The 26891-nt window shown below is 36.7% G+C and overlaps 1 protein-coding gene across 1 annotated transcript in view; it reads left to right on the top strand.

The window, feature by feature from the left end:
- The window catches only part of METTL15 (methyltransferase 15, mitochondrial 12S rRNA N4-cytidine), an 87373-nt gene extending 62737 nt beyond the window's left edge, over window positions 1–24636 (top strand). Inside the window, exons 4-6 of the mRNA XM_065755426.1 lie at window positions 14427–14618; window positions 16412–16590; window positions 23954–24636. Coding sequence (XP_065611498.1) covers window positions 14427–14618; window positions 16412–16590; window positions 23954–24399 — 817 coding nt within the window. The 3' untranslated portion in view covers window positions 24400–24636. The remainder of the gene's footprint in view (window positions 1–14426; window positions 14619–16411; window positions 16591–23953) is intronic.
- The last annotated feature ends 2255 nt before the right edge of the window (window positions 24637–26891 follow it).

Consider the following 26891-nt stretch of genomic DNA (forward strand, 5'->3'; position numbering starts at 1 on the left):
AAATCACATGTAAGCCTTGTCTGCATTACCACATAGTGTGAATGCACCAGGAGTGAAGGTGCTTTCAAGATGACATCTGTACTTTGTTCATTTTGCAAACTTTACTGGCAAATACTTTTAGCCCTAGATCTGTACGCCCCTTAGCACTCAGAACACTTCAAGCACCCATTTTCATTTTTGGATTCTTTGGACTGGGATGCAAATAATGTGCACCAAAATCAGAAGAGCACATGAAAAAGACTGTACAGTAAGTGAAGGTGATCAGGTGAAGGTCTAAAAGGGTCATTTCTCTCCTGTCTAAGACACTGGCATCTAACTGCCAGACATATGTGACCCTGATAAATAATCTTAGTGTACCAGCTTCCTGTCTATGAGAGAAATCCAGTTCAGGTCCCGGAGATCATTGGAAGGCTTCCCATTTCATTCAGAAGACCATCTATCACAAAAATCTGTAAGTTGAAATAGCAAAAGGGAGATGCATACGTGTTGAAGTATGTAGTAATGGTACAGACTATTGTTCTGCTGTTTACTTGAGAAGATCTCAGTATGCATCTGAGTGATCCACAAGGAGGTGGTATCAGCTGAACAAGCAATAAAGATAAACTGCGAAGAGAATGTGTTGAGAAGACTCCAAAGACTTTTTGGCTGAAGACATTGGTTGTCTTACTTTGCTTTCCTAGATCTTGTATGAAAGCAGCATTCTAGAATAATTGTCACAAAATGTGCATATGTTTCACCTCCCCATTTAGTAGAACTCTCTGACCATACTGCATCTTCTGTAATGTTGTGGCAATAATCTGTATTTTAACTATTTTGTTGGTTTTGTGGACAGCAGCAGTATGGTGTTGGAAGTACTTTATGTGGGGAAGTCAGTCCACGCACATGAATTCAGTGCATTCAGCCTTGCAGAGGAAGTTCACTGGGCAGTAGTTTTGATAGGCTTTTGTAAGACAGAATAGCTCCAAGATTGCCTCAGAAATACTTTTTAAATCAAATCTGAGTATATGCATCATAACATCTCTAATGTTCATACCATAAACTTAGTCATTGATGTTATGGAACACGTGGCAGGGATGGAATTTACTATGCCTAGTTCATAACTGTGTGTTGCAGACTAAAATGAGAACTATGGTTGTCCTAATGTTAAGGCATTCTACTTGATGGTTCAAATTGAATTTTGTTTTATTTGATATTTAATTATTGGAAATACTTTCTTTTAAGTTTCTTTGTTGAAGTTTTTCAAATTAAGTTATACTCAGTGTTATGGGATGCAGCCTCAGGGAAGAGTATATTCTATGCAATGCATTAAATTACTGAAATGAAGTAGTGAGGCTTTTCTTCAGCATTTCTCAAGGGAGATTTGAAACTTTACTAGGGCATGCTGTAGGAACACCAGTAGAGCCACCTAGTGTCTTTCGAAGAATGTAATGGATACTTGTGGATTTCCTATGAGAAAGATTAATATACTTATTCTGGAAAAAAGATTTTTTTTCCCTTAAAGTATGGTTATTTGTATTTATATTGGTGTCAATAGTTCATCATGTGATCAGGAATTTGGATATATTTATATAATAAACTTTTTTCTAATGGAAATTATTCTACTTGATAGCAAATTTTCAGTTAAGAGAGTATTGTAGTAAATGGATAGCAATGAAACTCCATTTACCAACTCCCAAAGATAAGCCATGTAAGTGAAAAATCAGTTATTTTGAGAATACACAAAAATACAAGTTGTAAAACCTTGTACAGTTTGATTCTTAATATTTTCTTGTCCTCAGGTAACAATGAGCAATTATTTCATATCCTGCCAAGAATCCAGCATCAGAAATTGGGTCTTGTATTAGTACACAGATACAAGAACCTGCCTGAAATGTATATGTAAATGATTCAGTACTAATTTTATTAGCTTTGTTGGTGGCAAAGTATACTCAACAGTTAGCATTCTAGAGGATATGTCAAACTACTTTTATTTTGTTATCAGAGTGATAGAAAGCTATCCTTAGCATCTTTAATTTTATCTTTAAATTTCTGAAAAAACTTATTCACAAAACAGGGTCAGTGATCTGTAGTGTTCTTTAAGACTTCTATAATTTAAATTCCTTTACCAACTTGATCAGTGATGTGCTTTAAAGCTTTTCACCTGCCTGAAGGGCTGCCACATAGCTGGAGTCCTTTAGAGTTTCTGGGATGTGAGTTAAAAAGACAGGAAATTTTCATTTAGGTGTAGGGGGGGAAAGATTGCCATGAGGGTGGTAGTACTGGAGCAAGTTGCCTGGATAGGTTGTGGAACTTTACCTTTGGAGGTGTTCGAGGCTCAGCTGGATGTGGCCCTGAGAAATCCCTTTTGATGAAGCCTGCTGGACAAGATGACTAAAGGTCTTCATTTGATCTTCTGTTATTCTAGAGAACAGTTCTCTGTAACAGTCTGAACATTTCCTGAATTAGATTTCTTACTTAGATCCATTTTTGTAAGGCATCTGTTTAAACTGAAGCTTAAGTGGACTGTAGTTGTTTCCTGAATCCTGCTGAGATCATGTTAATGTGCGTGCCTTTTCTAGCAGTCAAAGGGCATTCCATTTCACATAGAAATGACCTGTACTTGTCTTGTTCCATCTTAGCCTTCAGATACTAAAGAAAATTCACCAAACTGGGGAATCAGCGATTACATGAAGCACATGGGAAAGCAATCATAAGCATGGAGAAATTATAGTGTACCAAACACCTAGCCATCAAGCTGTAGGTTCAACTGTTCTACAGAGGTTAGCCAGTCCTCCTGTTTCGAATTGGAAAGAAATATAGAAACAACTGCTGGACTAAGGTTTTGTTTTGATGGTTTTGCTTTCTTTTGGGTATTGTTTTCTTGATGGCTCGCAATGAACTCGCAATGAGTTCATGTCTTACTATTCTGTTGCCCTCGGTGAAGAAATAGGTACAAATCTTTTAGTTCAGTAATGGACAAAATATGTGATGTGGGATGCTCATCATCCTTTTGTAACAAGAAAAGGTTTTGGGAGTTGCTTTGTATTTAGAATTTAAAAAAGCTGTAAATCATTTTATCAGAAAGCAATGTCTTTAGGAACTTGATATTGGAAAGTAGAAGTTTCCTGACAATATCAGTGTTATGTTTGGTTCAAAAATCTCTAGTCATCACTTTCAGAAAAATACATAGAAAAGGATGAACTTTGCAATGGAGAACTAGAGTAACTGTTGAAATATAAATGTACCATAAGAAGCTCCTAGATCATTGAATCCAATTGCTTGGTATTACAAACCACTGCATAATTTAACATCTTTCACTGTGCTCTATCTCAAAAAGTAATGAGGAGTTCTATATGCAGTGTTTCAGCTATTCTAGAATCTATTTTTTCCTGATATGAAACTTTTTTGAAATTTCTAGTTATGGCAGTTACTTAATTTCATTTTAGTTAAATGAAATTAACTAATAGTTGATTAATATCCATTAGTTCTTTTCTCTCCCTGGCACTTAAAATACTTAGAATATTAATATCTATTCTTGGCTGCCTTTTTTTTTTTGTATGCAAAAACAGTCTGGTTTTTTTTTTTTACTTTCATCTCATAATGATAGCTCTTATTCATTCTAGTCGTCCTTCCAGAGCTGTTCTGTGCCAATTCCTCTTTGAGCTGTTGGCTTTTAAGTAAGGCTTCCACAATAGCATTCAGTATTCCCGATGAAGTCTTATAGCTTCTCTATTTCTAAGGAAGATAATTTTGACTTGTACATCTTTGTTTCCTTTTTTACAATTCTGTTCACACTACTGCTTGTTATATGGTCAAATACAACTTCACGTTGCTTTTCTTCATGATCAGATGACAAGCTTCCAGCTCTCTTTTCTGTCCCTTGGATGTTGGTTTGCATTCTATGCCATTTAACTCTTTGCATTTTTCTCTGGTTGCTTCTTCATGGGCTTAGTCATCCTTTACTGGGGTAGTTGCAAACAACTTAACTAATATATCCTTTTTAATATATTAACGTTAAATATAATATATCCTTTTTCTAGGTTCATGGAAACTTCTTTCAAATTACTTCTTTGGTTATGCATTTTTAAGTATTATGTTTCTTGATAGTCTAAACAGTTTGATGCAACCGTTTCTGACAGCCTTACCATTGCATTACACTTCTGCATTGGTTCTTCTCTATGGTACCTTTTTAACTTAAGGTTTAAATGTTGGCTGCTTGAAAAAATCAGACTGCCAATTGTGTAGCTGCTTAGTTACATGGTTACACTTCAACTCTGGATGTTTTCTAATTCACGAGCTATGTGTTTTTTAAAAATTAAATATTGTGAGATTTTGTACAAAATATTTCATATGTTACAGGAGAGAATGAGAATTTAACACAGAATTGCCTTTAAGATTCCGTGTGGATGCTAACCAAATATTCTCCTCAGAACACATGATCTTAAGTTTCTAAACAGGCTAGTTTTATTGTTTAGATAGTGTTCAACTGAATTTTTTAAAGTGGAATAAAGTTAAGGTTGCTGGAAGTAATTTAGGAATGAAGGTGTACTTTTCTGAGATTGCTTAGATAAAAATCACAAGTAAGAAGTGAAAAGTGAATTGTTTTGTTTATAATAAATTCTAGATGCCAAATTTACTCCTCTAAGTGTTCTAGAGTTTAAACCGCTCTGTCAAACAGTGAAATAGTTTGTCAAAGGAAATAGAAATTTTGTTGGGCTTTATCAGCCCCCTCCAGTACTGTCAGCTGCTGAAGAATTAAGGAAAAATGAAAAGTTTCTGTGTCTCAGATTGCTGCTCCATTCATTATGTCATAGTATTACCAGTGAGTCTCAAGATCTAGACTAATACTTTGTTAACAAGATGAAGGCTATACAAAATATATTCCGAATATCAGTGGCAGCAGATCTGTCGAAGCAACAATTGTGCACAATCAAGCACAATCAAGTTTGCTCTGTGACTAGAGCACTTTAGAATGCCAGAATGTATAATGTGGAAAAGCATTGTGTAGATTTACTTTGCTAGCTAAATGAAATCTGATAGTTGCATACAATTAATTATCAACAGATCTAAAAGAAGTAAGAATTATTGCTTTACATAATACGTATGTATTAAATCTGATAGGCTGGTGTGCTCTTGCTGGCTGCAGAAATTGTGTGTTAAGTCTTTCCTTGTTTCAGAATTATGCCATATCCTGGCCACCTGTGCTTGAATGGAAGTAGAAGCACAGTGGTTGTGCTTGTGAAAAGAAAGCATCCTGAACTGCCATAGCCATGCATGCTTGTATTGGTAGAGACCATACATCCAAACCGAACCATGTAGCTGTGGTTTGTCCAGTTTTTTCTTTAAGTAATTCCTCTAATCTCCTTGATTTCTCTAGTCATGGAAACTGAGCATTTTTGGAGCTGTTTCAGCCACCTGATTCACTGTTTTCCCCAGCCAATGGTTTCAGACTTTATGTTCATGTTCTGTCTTTTTCTTTGTGCTGCACAGTGTTCCAGAGAGGTTATGTGAGGTGAGTAGGAGAGGGAATGAAAAAGGTATAGAGAGTGCCAGCCGTACAAAGGAGACTCATTAGCTTTAAAGTTAAACTCAGTGTTAATAAAGCTGAGAGTCACAGTATTTGGTAGATCTGGAATGGTTATACAGGTATTCAACTGCTCTTGTACTACATCCACTGAACCTTGTAAAACTGGATTGCTATCTCCTGTGTATGGTAACCCAATATATAGTACAAAATAAAATCCCCAGATAGTGCCATGTTAAGTTGGAAAAGATTTATGATTCTTCTGATGGAGGAACTGACAGGTCCCACAAGTGTGAGATAAGTCATTCCAATGGCTTGGCTTTCTTGGCATGTCTGAAAGATGACAGCATATTACATATTTTACGTATATTATCTAATAAGGATGGCATGCAAAACAAAATGTTACTCATTATATAACAAATATTTTAACTCTGGCTAGCTGCAAATTTAATGAAATAATAGAATTTACTCCTGTTACTCAGCATAACTCTTCGTTACTTAAGAAATGTAAGAACTTTATTTTCTCAAATGTTGGTGAGGCATACAATTCTAAAGTTTATCCTTGTAATCATTTGCCTTATTGTATCACTCTGATTTTCCCATAAATAATTTCCCTCCTTAATCTGTGACTTAGCCAAAGAGGAACTTTCAAGAAAGACAGGGTACTTTTGGAGAGAGTCCATAGAGGGCTGCAAGGTTGACCAGGGACCTGGAGCATTTCAGTTTTGTGGAAAGGCTGGCAGACCATGGATGGGGCCAGGCTCTTATCCCCAGAACTTGAGAAAGAGCTTCTTATCTCTGAGGGTGACAGAGGACTGGAATATGCTGCCCAGGGGGGCTGTGGATTCTCCTTCTCTGAAGATATTAAAAACCTACCTGGAAGCTTTTCTGTGTAACCTACTGTAGGGATCCTGCTTCAGCAGGTGGTTGGACTTGATCTCTAGAAGTCCCTTCCAACCTCTATAATTTGTGATGAGTGACACATAAAATTTATTAAATATTTAAAGATTTCTGATCCATTCACTGGAAATCAGTATTGATATATGTGCTTTGATTCAGTATTTTCCTTTAATTAAAACTGTGTAGCTTCAATAGCAAGCAGTATTTTTCACTGAAAATTTGTTACTGGACATAGTAAATAAATGGTTACTAAATGTTAAGGTAAAAACGTGTCTTAAAATAATAAGCAATCAGCTTTCAGGCATCCTGAAATTTCTTACGAGTATGTCTGTGAGGACATTATACCCAATTTTTGGTATGTGGATTAAATGAGACGAAAGGAATCAGGAAGCCTCCTTTTATGGAATCTGTTGGCTGGATAAGGAGATGAAAATTTGTTGCAAGCTACAAGAGGATGATTAAAGCAGGAAATAACTGGTTTCATAATGGATAGAGTAGAAGTCTGTGTTACAGAGATGGAAGGACTGATGACAAGAGAAGAGAAAAGCAGATGCAATCATCCTTGCTATACTGGGTTTGACAATGCAAGATGTTTAGTGTTCTATAGGTTAATGGGAAATGGGCTTTTCTTGTTTGCTTTCTTTGCAATGCCTTCAAGTTATGCAGAAAAGAAGCATCTAAATATTAGAACGTATGCCTACCTTTTAATTTTCCCAACCGTTAAGTGGGAACACTCAGTACTTCATCCGCTCTCGAATACTTAAAACTGTTATTTCTATGATCTTAACATGCAGGATAGAATTATGATTTTAGTCCTTAAATTTGAAAACAAACTTACTTTCTGGGAACTGCTTTTCATATATGCTTCTTCCCCTTTTTGGGTCTTTGTTAATAATTGTCTGTGATTTGGTTTTGTAGTTTTGTAGAACAAAACCCAACTTAGATTGATCTGTTTGTTTTCAAACAGATGAATGGACTTTTTTCACAATATACAAATGTATACACAGAGAGGAGGCTTGCACTGAGGCTGAGTAATGTTCATAATTTCTACGTGGGATGTTGAAAGTTCCAGGGGTTTACAAATGGTATGCATCGTCTTCTGGATGTTTTTGGCCCAGAGCAGCAGAGAGTGGAAGTGGCAGCTGTCTGACAGCTGTGGAGTGACCTGGATGAAGTGAGTCAGTGCTATCAAACTGGGCCTGTACCAATATCCTCATTACAGCTGGTGCTAATTGGCACCCCTTCTGGCAGTCTCAGTGGAATTGCTGAATCAAAACAAAGCACCAGGCTGGTCCCCTTATTTGATGGTTTTGGCAAGAGTTAGCTAAAAACCTGTTTTTTTTTATTTTTTTTTTCAATTCTCTCAAAGGAGCCATTTACTCTGGTTGAGTAGAAGGTGGTTTTTGCTATTGATGAGAGATCATCACTTCCTGACATTGTATCTATTCATACGTAGAATTTGTAGGAGTAGCAATGGTGAAAGGATCAAGAGCAACTATTGTTATATGCATGTAAAAATACTGAAGTGCCGTGAAGGCATAATGGTGGTTGTGTGAAATCTCTTGTGATTGATGTCACAGCAACCTCTGTGACAACTCAGAGAAACTAGGTAAGGGAAAAGATGTATTTTTTTTTAATGTTCATAGGTTCGTGTGCATCCCTCTCAACTAAGTGAAATAAAAGTGAGATATTTTTATGAAGCGTTATAAAATATCAGATGTTAACTGAAAACAGAAGAACCTGAAATACATTAGTCTTTGAACTCTTTTCTCTTTCTTTTTTGACTCTTTCATGTAATTGAGAAGTATGGATCCAGTGCTATCTGTCAGAAATACTATACTTTGTGCTGTTGTGTAATATAATTAAATACAGTGATATGGCCTGAATTGAAAGGTCTTGAACCTGAGGTCATGTCTTATTTTTGAACTATTGCAGACAGTACAAGAAGTTTGAAAGCTCTTGAGGTTGTTATACAATAAAATCTATTAGGGCCCCAAGAACTTCTGTAGAAGGTGAAATTACTGTATTATCTGTGAAACTGACTTAGATTGTTCATGTGTACCCAGTGTTCCTTTACTTTCTCGGGGAGTACTTTTTTCCCTTGGAGACTGTCAAAATTAATGAAGAGAGAGTGTGCGTGTTGAATGTTTTTGAGTGGTTAAAAGTTGCTTAATAGAAACGGTTGGAAATTTACCAAAACTTAACACTGTCTGATTTTACATCCTCACACTAATATCTTGTCTTTTCTTACTAAATACATTGCAGCATTTAACCTTTCACATCTTACTTCTCCATCTGTAGGTCTGGGCAACAAGTTATTCATAGTGTTTTTAGGTTTTTAAAAGTTTGAGTATGTAGAGTGGCGTTCTCGTGCTGTGTTTAAATGTTTTTCTCTTAAGCAAGAGATACTGGTTTTAGTTAGACTGGACTATCAACTTCCAGGACCACCTGAAATGCGTAAAACATTACCTCTGTGCACCTCTGTAGTCTTGACAGCTTTTTTTCAGTATCTTAAGGTCACCTGCAGCCTTCCTCACCTCATTCAATCTTGCTCTCTGCTGTTTTGATACGCTCTTTCTTTTCCACGCTTCTGAACTACAAAATTGGCTATTTTATTTCATGTTTAGGGATGTTCCCTACTTCAGCTCTCCTGTTTTTTCCAGTAAGCACTATTTTTGCAATATAGTAAGACAGAAACGGATAAATGGATGGATTTTCAAACTAGGGTAAGGTATGGTCATGGAACATATAAATCCACTAATACACAAACTAAACCATTGAAAAAGAAAACGAAGAATTACCCTATTCCTGGGAAGATTCAGTGACCTGTGACTATAGGAAATATTCAATTTTAGAGTAATGTACACAGTTTTCATTGTTTGTTTATTTATTTGAGGCTGTTTTACAGCAATGTAAACAGAAATCTGAAGGCAGAAGGAATTGAGCGAAAATGAAACGTTTTCTCAAGAAAATCTTGTGCATAGCATACCATTAGTAATTGAACAGAGGCATGGAAACAGTAGTAGACAAGGGCAGAGTTTTATTATGCTTTAGTAAATGCTTTTAAAAGTGCTTGGTGAAACATTTTTCCTGAAGTAAATATCATACTCATCCAACCTGCTAGTTATATGTTTTTCTACCTTCTTTTCTGTTCTAATTAAAAAAAAAACCAAACACCAAATAAACAAAAAAAAGTTTTACATACATAAACTATACTATATATTTATCTGCAACCCAAGACAGCGCTTCTAACTCATTGTGACCCAGGCAAGCCTAGAGACTGGGACACCAATGATCTAATAGATCTGTCCTTATCAATGTTACCATTATTGTTCATAAGTTCATAAGTTCATAAGTTCATAAGGTTGGAAAGGACCTATAAGATCATCTAGTCCAACCATCCTCCTATCACTATCTCTACCCAACTACTAAATTAAGTCCTTAAGCACCTCATCTAAACGCTTCTTGAACAGCGCTAGGGATGGTGCCTCAACCACCTCCCTAGGCAGGCCATTCCAGTGCCTGACCACTCTTTCAGAAAAGAAATGCTTCCTGAGGTCTAATCTAAATCTTCCCTGGCGCAACTTGTGGCCATTCCCTCTCGTCCTATCATTACTTATCAGGGAGAAGAGGCCTACCCCCTCCTCACCACAACCCCCCTTCAGGAAGTGGTAGAGTGCTATAAGGTCACCTCTGAGCCTCCTCTTCTCCAGACTAAACAATCCCAGCTCCCTCAGCCGCTCCTCATAAGACTTGTGCTCCAGGCCCCTCACCAGTTTTGTTGCCCTTCTCTGAACACGCTCCAGGGCCTCAATGTCCTTCTTGTAGTGAGGGGCCCAAAACTGAACACAGTACTCGAGGTGGGGCCGCACCAGAGCTGAGTACAGGGGGATGATCACCTCCCTGCTCCTGCTGGCTACACTATTTCTAATACAGGCCAGGATGCTGTTGGCCTTCTTGGCCACCTGGGCACACTGCCGGCTCATGTTGAGCCGAGCATCAACCAACACCCCCAGGTCCTTTTCCTCTCTGCATTCTTCAAGCCATTCTGCCCCAAGCCTATAGCATTGCATGGGGTTATTGTGGCCAAAGTGCAGGACCCGGCACTTGGTCTTATTGAACCTCATCCCATTTTGCTCAGCCCAGCTGTTCAGCCTATCCAAATCCCTCTGGAGGGCCTCCCTACCCTCAGGCAGTTTGACACATCCTCCCAGCTTTGTGTCATCTGCAAACTTACTGAGGGTACACTCAATTCCCTCATCTAGGTCATCAATAAAGATATTAAACAAGATGGGCCCCAAAACAGACCCTTGGGGGACACCACTCGTTACAGGACGCCAGCTGGACTTAACTCCATTAACCACTACCCTCTGGGCACGGCCCTCCAGCCAGTTCTCCACCCAGAGAAGAGTGAACCTGTCCACACCACGGGCTGCCAGTTTCCTTAGGAGAATACTGTGGGAGACCGTGTCAAAGGCCTTGCTGAAGTCCAGGTAGACTACATCAACAGCCTTTCCCTCATCTACCTGTCTGGTCACCCAGTCATAGAAGGAGATGAGGTTGGACAAGCACGACCTGCCCCTGGTGAACCCGTGCTGGCTGGGTCTGATCCCTTTATTGCCCTGCACATGTCGTGTGATCTCCCTCAATATCATCTGTTCCATAACTTTCCCTGATACCGAGGTCAGGCTGACAGGCCTGTAGTTCCCCGGGTCTTCCTTACGGCCTTTCTTGAAGATGGGAGTCACATCGGCAAGCCTCCAATCTTGTGGGACCTCTCCAGATAACCAGGAATGCTGATAGATGGCAGAAAGTGGCTCGGCAATCACCTCTGCTAGCTCCCTCAGCACCCTTGGGTGGATCCCATCTGGCCCCATGGACTTGTGGCAGTTCAGATGGAGGAGAAGATCTCTGACCGTCTCTGCTTGAATCACAGGGGGTGCATTATGCACCCCGTCCCGGACTTCCAGGTCAGGGCAAGTACCATGTGGATAACTGTCCTGTCTATTAAAGACAGATGTGAAGAAGGCATTGAGAACCTCAGCCTTTTCCTTATCATCTGTGGTTATATTGCCTGCCTCGTTGAGTAAAGGAGGGAAATTTTCCTTAGTTTTTCTCCTGCTGTTAATATATTTGTAAAAGGGTTTCCTGTTCTCCTTTACAGCAGTAGCCAGCCTAATTTCAAGCTGGGCTTTAGCATTTCTAATTTTCTGCCTGTATTGTTACCTTTCTATTAAAAGAAAAAAAAAAAAAGTTGATATATCTTTCTTTTCATAAGGTTATCAATGGTCTCTCATAGCTTTGTATTTGGTTTAATTAAAATATTGAGATAACAAAGGTGCTTGAAGTTTCTTCTGATACACAAATAACTTGAAGAGCTGAAGGTTTTAATCTAGTTATTATAATCTCATGAAATGCACCTGCTTTTACTCATGATTTATGTTCACTTGGACACCTGAATCCACTTTGGGAGTATAATTAATCATGTAACATACAGGTTACATACAAAGGCTATGTTGTCACACAGCTGAAAGGCTGACATCAAAATGTCCATCTAATTTTTTTCAACCTTTATTTGTGAACTCTGCAACGTTTTCCATCTGAAGCATCTTTCTCCAAGCAGTAAATTTCAACTTACATCAAATTTGCATTCATCTACCTTTTCTTAATCACAAAGGTTGAACGTAAACTGTTGCTAGAAATTTCATAATATTTCTTTAAAGAAAGATGCAAATATACTTTAGAATATATATATTTTTAATGACCACAGCACAGTACTGTGTTGTTTCACAGCTACCAGGATCAGCGAGACCTGGGCAAGCTGGAGAGTTGGAAGAGAGGAACCAGATGAGATTTAACAAGAGCAAGTGTACAGTCTTGCACCTAGGGAGGATTAACCGCATGCACTGGTACAGGCTGGGGGATGAGCTGCTGGAGAGGAGCTCTGAGGAGAGAGACCTGGGTGTCCTGGTGGATGACAGGCTGGCCATGAGCCAGCAGTGTGCCCTGGTGACCAAGAAGGACAATAGGATCTTGGGGTGCATTAAGAAGAGTGTGACCAGCAGGTCCAGGAAAGTGATCCTGTCCTTCTTCTCTGCCCTGGTGAGGCTTCACCTGGAGTACTGTGTCCAGTTCTGGGCTCCCTGGTACAAAAAAGTCAGGGAGAAAATTGTCAAAATTGTCCAACAGAGAGGGCTACAGAGATGATAAAGGGTGTGTAACACCTCCCTTATGAGGGAAGGCTGAGAGACCTGGGTTTGTTCAGCCTTGAAAAAAGAAGACTTGGGGGATCTGATCCTCATCTAAAAATATCTAAGGAGTGGGAGGCAAAGGGATGAGGCTGGACTCTTCTCTGCAGTGTGTGGTGATAGGATGAGGTGAAATGGCCACAAACGGAAGCATAGCAAGTTCTGCTCAGACATGCATGGGAACTTCTTCGCAGTACAGTGACGGAGCGGTGGCACAGTCTGCACTGAGAGGGGGTGGAGTCTCCTTCTCTGGAGATGTTCAGACCCACCTGGACGCCTACCTGTGCAATCTGGGCTGGGGAGCTGCTTTGGCAGGGGGTTGGACTCAATGATCTCCAGAGGTCCCTTCCAACCCCCACAGTTCTGTGATTATGTGAAATGTAATCTAAAAGCTGTAACTGTTTAGCTGAAATTAAGCTGAATTTGTTTAAGTAGATCATTGTGCTTTTCAGGAATTCAGTTCTCATTAAACTGAGTAGTTGCATTTAATTATATACTGGACAGTACTCAATTCAGGAGTGTGTATGTGTGAACATGATATCTCTCATGAAATTTGTTCACTCAAGGTATTTCCCAGTTTTTGAGCTATGTTAAGTAAGTAGATTCATTGTGCTCTATTGAGGATACTGTTATATACATGAATGTTCTTCCATATGGTTATGTGTTCATAATATCCTCCTTTTAATGGAGTATTTTCTTTCTTTTTCCCTTTTAGCATTTCCTCACTCTAATTGCACGGGTACAAAAAACAGTTCCGATTCCCTCCTTTTCTTGAGGTCTTTTAAAGCTGCTTTCTCTGGTGTCAACTAAAAAGATATAATACCAGTTGTGATGGGTTTAAACTGACCTGAAAAATAGATTAGACTTAAGCTGATGTTTTGGCATAGTTATGTTTCATGTGTGTGTTTTTTTTTTTTACAGGTTTATTTGTTTGTTTTTCCAAATTGTCTATAATGCTGACTTCTCAAACAACATACAAGCAGCATCCTTTTGTAGCAAGGGATTGTGCTCACCAACCACTCACACTGCCCATGTAACTTGAACAGTGATGCAAGTTAACTCAACTGTCTTGTAGTAATATGAGTATTAGACTGAAGAGCACGTATCCAGCCCATATCAGAAAAAACAATACAAAGCACAAAAAAGAATATAAAACTCTGTTCTCTGCACTGTTTAGGTGTCTGAATTAAAACAATTCTGTGATTTTTTTATTTGCTTGTTGTATCTAATTTTGCCCAATTCGTTTTGAATTGACAGTTACCATAAAAATGAGTATTTGTCCAATGGCAAGAACTAAGGATTGTTTTCCTGACAGAAGAGCAGCAATCACAGGCTTGGGCAGTCATATTACACATTGCCTGCTTTTATCTAGGTTTGAGAACCATTCATTTTTTTTCTGCATTTTGGCATCCCATAACGCTAAGAGTTATGTGCAGGTTAAGGAATGCTGTGATGGTCAGAGAATTCCCATTGGATATGGAAGATGACTCTGAGTTCCTCCATGCTGAAAAACGAAATTTTATCAGGTTTCTGATTTGTTGTGAGCATTTTGAATACTCTGAGAATAAGAATGAAGGAAGTAAGACAAGCTTAATAACCACTGATGAGTGAGTAGGATCAGTCTTGCATGATGGCATGTGAGAAGTATCTAAACTGTTACTTTGGGGATAATGCTATTTACCTCAGAGACAAGTGAGCATTACTAATTCTTTCTATGTGAGGTGGAAACACTGCACTGTTAAAATTGAGAGTTTTTATTTGTGATTTTATTACAGGAAACAGATTCAAGCTCTTCTAGGACAGTTTAGCCAGTCAGAGGCGTTGTTAATCTCATCAGGAATTGAGCCTGGAACTCTAGATGGAGTTCTCTTGGATGCTGGATGTTCTTCTATGCAATTTGATACACCTGAAAGAGGTTTTTCACTGCAGAAGGATGGACCTTTGGACATGAGGATGGATAATGACAGGTACCTGTTAATAAAATATTTATCCTTGGAACTCAAAAACTGAGTGCTCAGTAATACTGTCTATTTCATTTTGTCTTAAACTGAAAAATTCACGTAATAAAACCACACCTAATTTTGCTCAAATATACTGTCTTTTGCTATAAAACTTTTAATTTTTAATAATTAGAATCTTGACTATGTTTCTTTCTCACAATTACTACATGCCCTTTCCTTTTTTTGTTGTGCTTACTTTTCATGGAATGGTCACTTGGCCACATTCAGTTGCTCTCTCCTTTCTACAGGGACTGCCTAACCCATTTACTTCTCTGTAAAAGAAACATCAACTTAAGTCTAAATATATATATGTATATATATCTTATTGGTGATATCCAGCAGTTAAAATCAGATAGTAATGTTGCTTTTAATATGCTACCATGTTATACCGTTGCACTTTCCTTAGCAGTCTCAATAGTTTCATTTTATATTGTAAGACTTATTTAATTGTTAAAAATCACTAAATGAATCACTTATGTTCAAAATAATCAGTATTGGTGCTGAGTTCATTTAGGAGTATGGAATTACACTCAGCAGTTTTCATTTGCAAATGACCTAACATATTCCTGTAGTGTTGTGCTTTTTATGTGAAAATGACAAAGATCTGTGTTGCATAGGTGATGGCAGTAATTGCATAATATATTACTACCGGGAGTATGAAAAAATATTTGCCTTTTGTTTTGATGAACATGTAGTCTTAGGAAATGTGATTTGGTCTTTCATAGTTCACGTAGAGCCTATGGGAAACCTCTGTTTCTAAGCAATTGTTCTGTCACATTAATGTTGACTTAACACAGCAAATATCTTGATTCTCCTTTTTTTGTATTTTTGTCTAAAAATCTCACATGATCCTACTGGGATTCAGCTCTCTGATCGCAAGAGCCTGAACTGCAGACTTGTGTTTGCATCATGAGGATACATATGTGTAACAGTATATAAGAACAAAGGCTACTTGTGGCATAACAAAAGCCTTCTGCAACAGTTGTTGCTATGATACACCTTGCTTCTGATATCTGAGTTTTGTTATCTTTTTTTTAAGATTCTGCAGGGAAGTAATGAGTGCCTGAAGAATATTCAGTGTGCTACTGTCTTTCTAGGAGAGAACTGATTGAGTAGTTTGCATGTTTTCTTCACGTTAGTCAATCCTTAGATGATGACCAGTTAATACTTTGAACTGTTTCAATAGTAAAGTGGTACTGATTAAAAATAAATACATATGTATGACTTATACCCCTTCAATTCTAATAATTCCTTTCATTTGTAATATTGGGGCATTTGTATTCTCTCAAAAACAATATTTGGAGATAAATTTTTATGCCTCAGTGAAAAGTAAAGTTGAATTATTTTTGTAAGCAATTTTCATAGCAGGAGATGTGAAAGAAAATTTCCTTGAAATATTTATTGCAAGGTAACTGAAACAAACCTGTAAGGGGCGTGTTTATCCTAAAGCTGTCAAAATAGGAACTGTCTCACAGCATTTCCAGTTTAACGTGATAATGAAATACATTTATCCTTGTCAACTCATTAGAAGTAGTTTATGATCATACCTGGCAGTTTCAGCTGTTTTAATTGATATTAAAGAACAAACTCACTTCAAGTAGCAAGAAGTACATTTTCATAGGTATGCTGTCTCTTACTTGAAAACCTCAAAGGCACTTGTATGCAGTGTGTGTGTTTGACTTTGTCTCAAAGCTATGAAGCTTCACCTCTTGTCAATGAAAACTGACGTCAGTGAACTAATTGGCTCTTCTTGTGCGTAGGTACCCTGACATGCCCACTGCTGCTGATGTTGTGAATGCTTTAGATCAACAGGCACTTGCGTCCATCCTGAGAACATACGGGGAGGAGAAGCACGCCAAGAAAATCGCTTCAGCCATCGTTCAGGCACGCAGCATATATCCCATCACCAGAACTCAGCAGCTTGCAAGCATTGTTGCAGGTACCCTCATTAATTCTTCACAGTGGCTGAGAGAGAAAAAAATATTAATCCCCAAAGTCCCAGAGGGATCTATTTGTACTTGAAATCATGCAGTATCTGATCCTGCCTATTCTGCTCTGATGTCAGCTCTCCTTTTTTTGCTTTTTTCCCCTGTAAGCCCCCACTTGTTATACTGTATTTTGCCGATTAGTTTAATAATAGATTTTACACAGAGTGATTTATCATTTTGCCTACCAAGTTGAGACACAGAATGACAGCAGCCTAGGGAATTTTTTGTCCCAGCATTCAAATATCAGATACGTCATATGCATCTCGTTGTTTTAAATTTTTGCCTTTTAATATTTTGAGGGGAAGTACCATAGCAGTTTCCAATTATGAATGAAATTAGATTTGTTCTCTCTACTTAAAGAATGAGGATGCAAAAAGTAAAGCAATACGTAGCTTACTTCATCTTGTGAATGCCAACTAGAGCAGCCTGAAGCACCTATTGAAACACTTCATCTTACCTGCTCTTAACTGTAAATAGCATGAACAAAATGTAGTTAGGCAGCAGCTGTTCTCACACTGTAAACCTTCACGTTTGTGTTCTTGAATAAAATTTTCCAAGGAAAAGTAAGATACATATACTGTGCCTTAACATTCTATTATATACTGTTGAGATGTTTTTTATTTATCCAAGAATTGAAAATTATTGGTCTTGTCAACTAATAGCTATAAATTATCAAGAACTGAATTTAGAAATTTAAAACGGTTATCCAAATGTAACACTATTCATTACTAAACGTTAAAATTTCCATCTGTATTCTGAAGACTTGAAAAATAGTGATAGCAAGATGGGTTAAGATTGAATGGCAAGTCTCAGGCTATTATGATCAATAACACTGAGTCTGATTGGAGGACTGTAGCTAGTGGTGTCCCCCAGGGGTCCGTACTGAGGCTGGTCCTGTTCGCCTTATTCATCAATGGCATGAGTGAAGGCACAGAGAGCACCCTCACTAAGTCTGCTGATGATACCAAACTGGGTATCTGGCAGATACACCAGAGGACTACATTTGCAAGAGACCTTAGATAAATGGGCAGGGAAAAGCATCATGAAGTTCAACAAGGTCAAGTTCAGGGTCCTGTGTATAGGAAGGAATTCTATGCACACCAGTACAGTCTGGGGGCTGACCTACTGGATAGCAGTCCTGTGGAGAATAACCTGGGTGTCTGGTGGACACCAGGCATGCCATAATCCAACAGTGTGCCCTTGTGGTCAGGAAGTCCAATGGGATCTTGGAGTACATTGGGAAGAGCAGCATACCGGCAGGCTGAGGTGATCCTCCTCTCCAACTCTGCCCTGGTGAGGCCATGTCTAGACTACTGTCTTCTGCTTGAAGTAGTGGGGTTGGACTTGGTCCCATCTAACCTCAACCACTCTGTAATTCGACAATCCATTCATGTTCTAACTTTCTGCCTCAGTGGCAGGGTTTTTGTCACGTTGAACTCTAATATATTTGAAGAGCAGCTTAATATGTGAATCAGGAAGGCATTTTATACTATCCATGCCAAGGAAAGTTAATCCAGGATTTACCTGCCAAAACAGTAAATATGTGTTTTGAACTTTTTGTGAAGTATTGAGTAATTAAAACAATTTTAGAACCACTACATTTATCCCTGTTTGGGTAGAAATTTTTACAGTTTTAATTTGATTTCCCCAGTAAAGATCAGGGGTACATCCTAGTTTTTGAACTGATTATACATTAATAAAGTTGTTGGTAAGTTTAACATCTCTATTTATAATCAGTTCTTCTGAAAAAATGATACCCATGAAGATATTGAGGTTAACAGTGACTAAAGGACCAGAGAATACAGCTGTAGAATCCCAGCTCAGAAAACCTTGACTAGTTAAGGAAGTAAGCAGATTAAGCTCTATGACTTATTAGTTAAATGCCAAGTCCTTAAAAATAAATACATAAATAAATCATTATTGTAAAAAAAAAAAAAAAAAACAAAAAACTTGTGTTTTAAATTTTCCAGATTCTATCAGAACACAATTTTCTCTCCAGGACAGAAACATTTTCTGCCTGGTTAAGAAACTAGAATACAAGCAAAAAAACTTAGTCAGTGAGACTGGGTGTTTCTATCAGTCTCTTTGTTGATTTGAATATCTGATAATTCACATAGAGTCCCTATTTTTTCATGCTTTTATTTGATATGAATTCAGATTTTCTAAAACTCCAAACTTCAGTGTTAAGTGCTGGCTGATAAGTGAATCCCAGTGAATTCGAGCTACATTTGTTCTAGACTGAAACTGGAAAAGGCAAGTGCTAGTCTTCTAGTCCACCCAGGAAACAAAAAGTAAGTAAGGAGTTAGAGAATATATTGCTATTATTAATTCACTGGGAGATGAATTTGAAGGATACAACTGGTTAAAAAAACAACACCCACCTCCACAGCAGTGGCATGACAATCAGACACTTCTAAAGTTTGTATTGGCAAGAGCTGTAATGTTAAGGTACAGCGTAAAAAAATTATAAATAGATATGTATGTCAAGTTTGCCTACAACAGCTTGAGGCTAGCCCAGGTATCAACACATTTCTTACAGTCTTTTGTTTGCAATTCAAGAAAACAAGTCCTTCTAACTGTTGGCATAGAGCCTGGAAGTCATCTTTCTACATACTATGCCATTGAATAGGACCCTACCAGAAAAAAAAAAAAAAAGTACTTGTAAAAGCTTCTGATCCATTTATGTAGGGAGATTTTTGAGTGTTCTATGGAGTCTAGAGTTTACGTGGGGAAAAAGGAGGAATTATTTTTTATTACTGATGTGAACATGATCTCTTTCTCCAGCAGTTTGCTGTTGACAATTTTCACAGGAATATCTGTGACAATGAAGAGAGGTTCTTAACAGAACATCTGTAAATAGAGGTGTGTAAGTCAATTAAGTAACATTTCAGATGGCTGTTGCTGAAGCTCTTTGAGTTCTGTTCTGAAACTGTAGAATTAACTGGATGTGTGGGAAAATTGGTTAGAAATTATGAAGTTTTTTCAACATGAATTTTAATGGTTTTTTTTCTATTCTACTCTCAATTATTTTTTCCAGAGGGTAATATAATTTATCTTGTTGTTTGCTTTCACATTTGGTATTTTTCTTAATGACGTTTAGCTGTGTGATCTATTAATGTGTCATTTTGAGATTGTGTTGTCCTTTTGGACTTAACTTTAAAGGAGATGATGATGAGATATTAAAGAAACCTGGATGGTTTAAAAACTTTAATAGGTAAAGCCAATCTCATTCAGATTGTTCCGTGTTTGTAGACTTTATCAGTTTGGAATTTGTAATATTGCCTGAATTTCAGAAGAGCGTGAATTAATGTTGTACTGAGGGAGCCTAGACAAAAGGACATTAGTTGCGTCACAGAAACTTATTAAATGCAATTCTTATTCAACAGACTATTTCCTGCAAACAGGTGCACAATCTGAATTAATTTTTAAACTCTCCCACACTCATGCACTCTGGGGACTTTAGTAGTTCGTATTGACAGGCGTAGCACGTTGCTAATTTCATTCACAAGATTAAGAATTTCAATACACTTTAACTTGTGAATCTGTTACATTTTTAAAGTGTAAGTCGCATCAGGGCATCCCAAAACTAAAAATGGTAATTTCTCTCACTGGGAATTCAAACCAGTTATCTAGCCAGAAGCGTGGTGTTTTTATGAATGAAATTCATTTTGCAAGCTTCCCATGCAGTTCTTTATATATGTATTTTTGTACATTGTACAGCCTGTTACTATGAAGGATTTTCTATTGGTGCCATGGTAATTGGAGGGGGAGTGGGTGAGAGATTTTTGCCTCAGCAGAAAGTGCAGGTAGATTTTGTTTAACAACACTAGGGGGCTAAGAGTGGGGTAGAAAAAATTGGCACATAGATTATATCTTCTGTCTTTAATATAAGAGATGAAGGTCCATATGTGAGACAGAAATCACTACCACAAATTATATTTATTAGTTGATAGTGTTCTCTGAAGACAAATCAATAAGCTATCACACTTGAGTTTTTGGTTGCATAAAACAACTCAGTGGCTATATTTATTATCCAGTTTCCTGAATTTGTGCTCTGTATCAATATAAATGTCCAAAGATGCTGTTTGCACACATTCATCTGAGGCTTGTAACATTTTAATATACAGAATATAGTAGACTTTTAATTTGTTTATTTCCCTTCCGAGTTTCACATAAATATGTGTTGCAAGGATTCACTTCTCAAATTTACTTCCTAGTTTATAGGTATTTTGAAACAAAACTAATTGTCATAGAAGATTACTGCAGGCATTGCACTCAAGCATATTGAACAATTATAGACAGTTGGATTGAGTTGGACAATTACAGGTAATAGAACCTTTTTAAGATATGTAATATTCAGCTGATAAGGTGAATATTTCTGTAGTTTATTTTCTCAATATTTCAATTGCAAAATACCAAAAATCTTACCAGAGATTAGGGTATAACTTTTAGAAAATAATTTTGAGTAGATCTTTATATCATCCTGTTCATTCACGAAAGGATATTCTGATGACACAAAACCAAAGACTTCGAATATTTCACTGAAATTCCAGTGAGATTGACTGTGGAGATTAAAGTAAGAGATCTTATTCTAGGCTTCCAGTCAATAAACACTGTCAGTTGTGTACTGAAATTTCATTCTGTGCTCTTGTGAGTTGACTTCATTTTTATCTGTGATAACTTAGGAAGCTGGAATACACTTATAATATCAGAAATAGCTTATTCACAGAAAGCCAGCAATATTTTTTCAGAGAACATTTAGGCTGCTGAAATAGTTAGGCTGTTAAAAAATACAACAGCAAAAAATTCTGGAGATCTACTGTGAGAGATGAACACCAGCTATGGATAGAAACAGCCCAAAATTGAAAGTGTAAAACTGATGCTCTTGATGACACAGCTGTAAATTTTTCAGCAAGTGTCAAGAGAAAGGGGATTGTACTCTGACTGAAACGTAAGACAGGTCTAATACAGGGCCATGTATGTTTTGTCATTTGGTATTGAAGTATGCATATTCTCATGTGGTTTTTGAATACATTATATGCATTTTGAATACATTATATGCATATAATACATTAATTTTAACCCTGACATTTTGTTTGGTACCTACTCAAGAGTTTTGAGCAAACTCCTTGTATTTCTAGCTACTAGTTGCCCAGTTAAAGAAAATACTTAATTTTCCTCCATCCGCGATGTCTTTATGTTAAGCATGAAGAGACAGTTTTCTTCACAAATAAACGGCAATCAATGTCTGGTTAAAGCAGTCCATTTTTAAATCAGAGCCTGTTTTTAGATGTGTAAAAAGTGTGGAAAGAGATGGTGTGCCAGGCTCTACAGGCTTGGTGTGTCAGCTGTTTTTTTAGGGTATCTTCTGAGATTAAGTTCTCATCTTGCCCAGGCCCTTATTTTGTAAGCCTTTTTACTCCAAAACGTAGTGTTCCTTTTATGATTTACAGAAAGAACAGAATACAATGGTCTAGAAAACAGAAATGATGTCAGCTGTCTAATATAACTTTCTAGGAGTCTGCAAATGACAAGGGAGCCAAGTTCCCAGAGATTATATACTTTAAATCTACTTTATTTGGATTGTGAAGCAGAGTTTAAAGCCACGTGTCCCTGAGTAATAGAGTGTGCTGAGATAAATGGATCCCACTGCCACTTCCTGTCTTGAAGCATTCAGACAACTGTAATGGGAAGAGCGGCGGCGGTGTTTTTCAGTTAATTCGGGCATTCTTGTCACTAGGGTCAGAGGAGGTAGGGATTGTGGCTGTGAAAACTGTGTATGCAGAAGCACATCTTGGATGCATCACAAATACTATAATGACTTGTTGATAATGACTGAAATTTTAAATCTCATTATTGACTTCTCTCTTTGCTGAATAGAAATGATCATTTGCTTTTGTGATGCTGCACATTTATGTTCCCTGTCATAAGTAGAATCTTTCCTTTAAAACTACGAAGAAATGCGGTATTTTGTGACAGCGTACTTGTGGAAATATAGAAATATTGTATTTCTATTAAATTTTCTTCGATCACTTTTGTAAATATGAATTCAGTCAATTTGTTTCACAGGCACCACGCTTCTGTCTTTTCTCCATTATGTAGAACGTCAATTACTTGGTTATTAGTTATGAACTACAATTATTTCAAACCCATTCCTTTATAATTTTGTAGTTTAATACTTCAATGAAATTAAGGCTTTTTAATGCATACTCATTGTATGGTCTTATCTTTAATGGCCTCCTTCTTTGGAAAAATAATTATGTCCATTTATGCGCTTCTATGACTTCTGCTTTTACTTACATAATAGATGATAAGTTTACTCAGGTTTCACAGATCTTCTAGGCTCTTGTACTTTTTTTACTTTGATCCATCAAATCTCCAGTTCTTTGCTCTGTACTATGATAATGAAAATTCAAGCCTAAAATACATCAAATGAGGCTATATTAGAGTTTCCATCAAATGTTCAGTCTCTTTATGAAGAGACTTGAATAACTCATAAGAACACTGGGGAAGGTCAGGAACAGATTTTATAGAGTTTAGTGCCACCAGTGTCGCCTGAACTAGTGTTTTTTTTCCTTCCAAATAACTCATACATGTTCTGCTGTGTCAAAAATCAACAGTGTTAGTTGCATTTTCTAAATGTCTTAAGGTACTTTTATGAACAGTGGAAGGAACACTAGTTTAGTGGTCAATTTTTTTTTTTATCCCCAAACCAGAATATCTCCTTTAAGCTTTAAGTAATGAATTGAAAAATACCAGTAGGGAAGTTGTAATGAAAACAGTGTTTTCATTTTTATCTCTACATGGGAATAAATGTATTATAAGCAAGAAGGTAACAGTTAAAAATCAGTATATATTATATACCAGTGTATATATATATATATATATATATATATATGTACACACACATATGTATTTATATTTAATTTGCCTTAAAAGCATAAAGTGAACTGTCATAAACAGCTAATGAATTTATGTTGAGTTGTAAGACGTAGGATTTATCTAGCCATCTTCATTATTTCCCTGTTTTGGTTTCAGCTATCATTTTGCATTTTAACTTGAAGCATTTGAGCAAGCAGTACCAGTGAGTTGTAGGAAAACCTGCAAGCCAGCTCAGTTTAGTAGGGTTTACTTTCAGGAGAGGGAATCTAAAGCAGAAGATAATTATGTATTTAAAAGAAGGAAGGAAGCTCACTCAGGGTTCTGTGGTAAGTACACACTCCTTTAAAGTCATCATGCAGAAGTGTAGTAATGTCAGAATATCAGTGTAGAAATAACAAAATAGTAACATACAGCTTTCCAAATGTCTGACAGGTGCTTTTCCAGCATCAGCGTTGTATGCACGAAAAGACTTGCTTCAGAGACCTACACATGTTGCTACCAAAACTTTCCAAGCCCTGCGAATATTTGTAAATGATGAGCTTCATGAACTCTTTATCGGGCTGAAGACAGCTGAGAAGTTTCTAAAACCTGGAGGTCGTCTTGTAGCCCTCTCGTTTCATTCACTGGAAGATCGTATCATCAAACGTTTTCTTCATGGAATAGACATGACAGAAAAGTACAATCTTGGCTCAAGGCAGAAGATAAGACGGGCTCTGAAAAATTGCTCCAAAGAAGAAGAAGCACAAGACTTTCCCCACGGGAAATCCAACTCAAAGTGGACTCTTATGCAGAAAAAAGTTCTCACACCCCAGACCAAGGATATTCTAACAAACCCAAGAGCGAGGTCGGCCAAGCTAAGAGCTGCTGTAAAACTCTGAGATGAAAATTGATCATTACGTAATTGTATAATTTCCTACAGTTTCATTTTCCAGAAAGCTAACTTAATGTCAAACAGAAAACTAAAATGGAAAAAAACTGTTAGAAAACGTTTTCCACATCTTTGTAATTCTTTTTGATTAGGGTAGAACATCGAATGGTGAAGTAATAAAATCAGTAAAATAAGTTACTTCAGTGGGTATGGTTGATTATACAAAACATATATCTCTTCAAAAAGGACAAAAATGAAAGCTTTTATAAACCATGGTTTTGATATATTTAAAGTATTTCTTTTATCCTCAACTCAGAACTCTGACATTGCCAGTCTAAGTTTGGCAGCTGAATGAGATGGACGTGTCTTTACGACTGTTGATGTCACACAACAAAGTCAACTGACTGTTTTAGTCTGGCATATGTTTTTAAACAAGCTTAAGAAGTCACAATATGTAAATATCCTTGAGGTATATATATGTATTTGTGTTTGTTTATTTGTTGAATGAACATCTATATGAAAGTAGCTTGACCTTAAATAAATTGATATCATAACCTTATGCCTAATCCAGGAATTCATGGTTGATCTCTTATCTTGAATGAGAAAAATATTTACATATTTACATATTTTTTAATATTTACAAAAATATGAGAAAATATTTACATGTGTGTGATAGCCTGGTTATTTTATGTTTATTGATTTTAAATAATGACTGAGTCTTGAGAAAAAAGGTACTTCAAAAGGCAACTGTGTTACACTTGGACATTTTAGGCAGTGAGCAAACACCAGGAGGATTTGTACTAGATAATTTATGTTATTCCTGCAATGCTAAATTCTATGTGTGGATCCAGTAAAGGTTTTAAGTGTGGATGGAATTATTATTAACCCATCAAACAAGATACTGTGGGTCTTCCAGAGTATTTTCCTTTGCAGATGATGCTTTATTAAGAGTTGTTTTAGGTAAACAGTGACTTTTATTTTGAAAGTGACTCCTGACATCAGTTTCCTATTTGGAGAGCATACTAACTAGTAAAACTGGTAATACATTTTTTAAGAAGTCAGAATGAATTGGATTTAGCTATAGGTTTGTATTTTATTGTACAAGTTCATTGTTACATTTGCATATTAACAATGATTACATAACAGCGTGTTTTAAATTATTTGACCTCTGACTTATCTTTTCAGGAAAAAAAAATCCTTATTTGAATAAAATCTGCAGCAGGATTTAATTTGAACCTGGAGACTGGCAGAGAGAATAAGCAAATACAATTTTTGACTTTGAGCTAAGTGACTACTTCACTAGCTTTCAAAAGAATGCTGGATCATTCCAGACTTGATTTTCATCAAACATCCTTTTCATGTTGATTACCTCTCAGGAGCTTTTTAGGATTATATTGACACAAACTAATTGAAATTTAGATTAACCAGCTCCAGTATACTGTTCATTCAAATACTTGAATATTGTTTAATTCTTTGGTAAAGCTAGGTCATGATAACATAGATTAGTAATCTGAAATACCAGCTGAGTGATGATGAGCATGTCTGAAATTTCAATATTTTTCACTACTTTCATTATATATGTTATTAAATATTAAATACAACATTCCTCTTCAAATAATATTTACTGTTGACATCTTAGAGACAACAGACGTTACCTTAAGTAGACATTTTTTAATACAAATATTAAATATAAATGATAAAGTTATTTTTAGTTTAGATTCCATATTGAAGTGTATTCCAATTCTAGACTGGAAACATTGCGTCTCTGCTACAGGGTTAGAAAAGTTATAATGCAGTGCTATGTGCTTTTCAGGAACGTGCTTCAGGACAAAACCAACCAGTTGTTTGTATATAGATCCTAGAAACTATCTGAAGACTTTAAAATTCCTTATGCTTAAGACTGTGCTTAAAAAAATCACATTTTTCCTATCTAATTTCTAGAACACGAACTCTTTGAAGAGTTAAGCCACTGTATACCTGATATTGTAAATATGCTCCTTCATTTACAAGAGTAGAAGCCTTTACCTTTCGTGAGGGTTTCAATTCCTTTTAGGTTGGATTTGCACAATCATGGAAATGCATGAGTTACTGAGCTCTTATCTCTACAGGATTGGTTTTATTGTTCTCACAGTCTCCACACTTTCAGCTGTGAACTTTTCATATGGAGGGTCCTTGAATTTTAATTTCTTTGTGCCAGAAAATAGATTTTTCTTCTGAAAAAATTCTGGTTATTTTTAGTCAAAGTATTCTGGTATTTTCATGCCTTGTTTCTGTTTTGTTGGTGAAGTTATATTACCTGAAGGCTATTAACTCTTTATATTTTTTTCCAGGATACTTGTACAGTTTATGTTGAACTTTCCTAACGTGGTATGTCAGTCATGTCATATAAGTAAATTCTACTGTTTATTGTTGTTGTTGTTTTAACATAATCAGACATAGTATTCATCGATGCAATGACATCTGGTGGAAAATTAGTCTTAATGAAAAATAAATCATGCTGAT

The sequence above is a fragment of the Cyrtonyx montezumae genome, unplaced genomic scaffold (genome assembly GCF_038088225.1).
Source record: "Cyrtonyx montezumae isolate F1298 unplaced genomic scaffold, pur_monq_1.0 scaffold_10, whole genome shotgun sequence".
Lineage (NCBI taxonomy): Eukaryota > Metazoa > Chordata > Aves > Galliformes > Odontophoridae > Cyrtonyx > Cyrtonyx montezumae.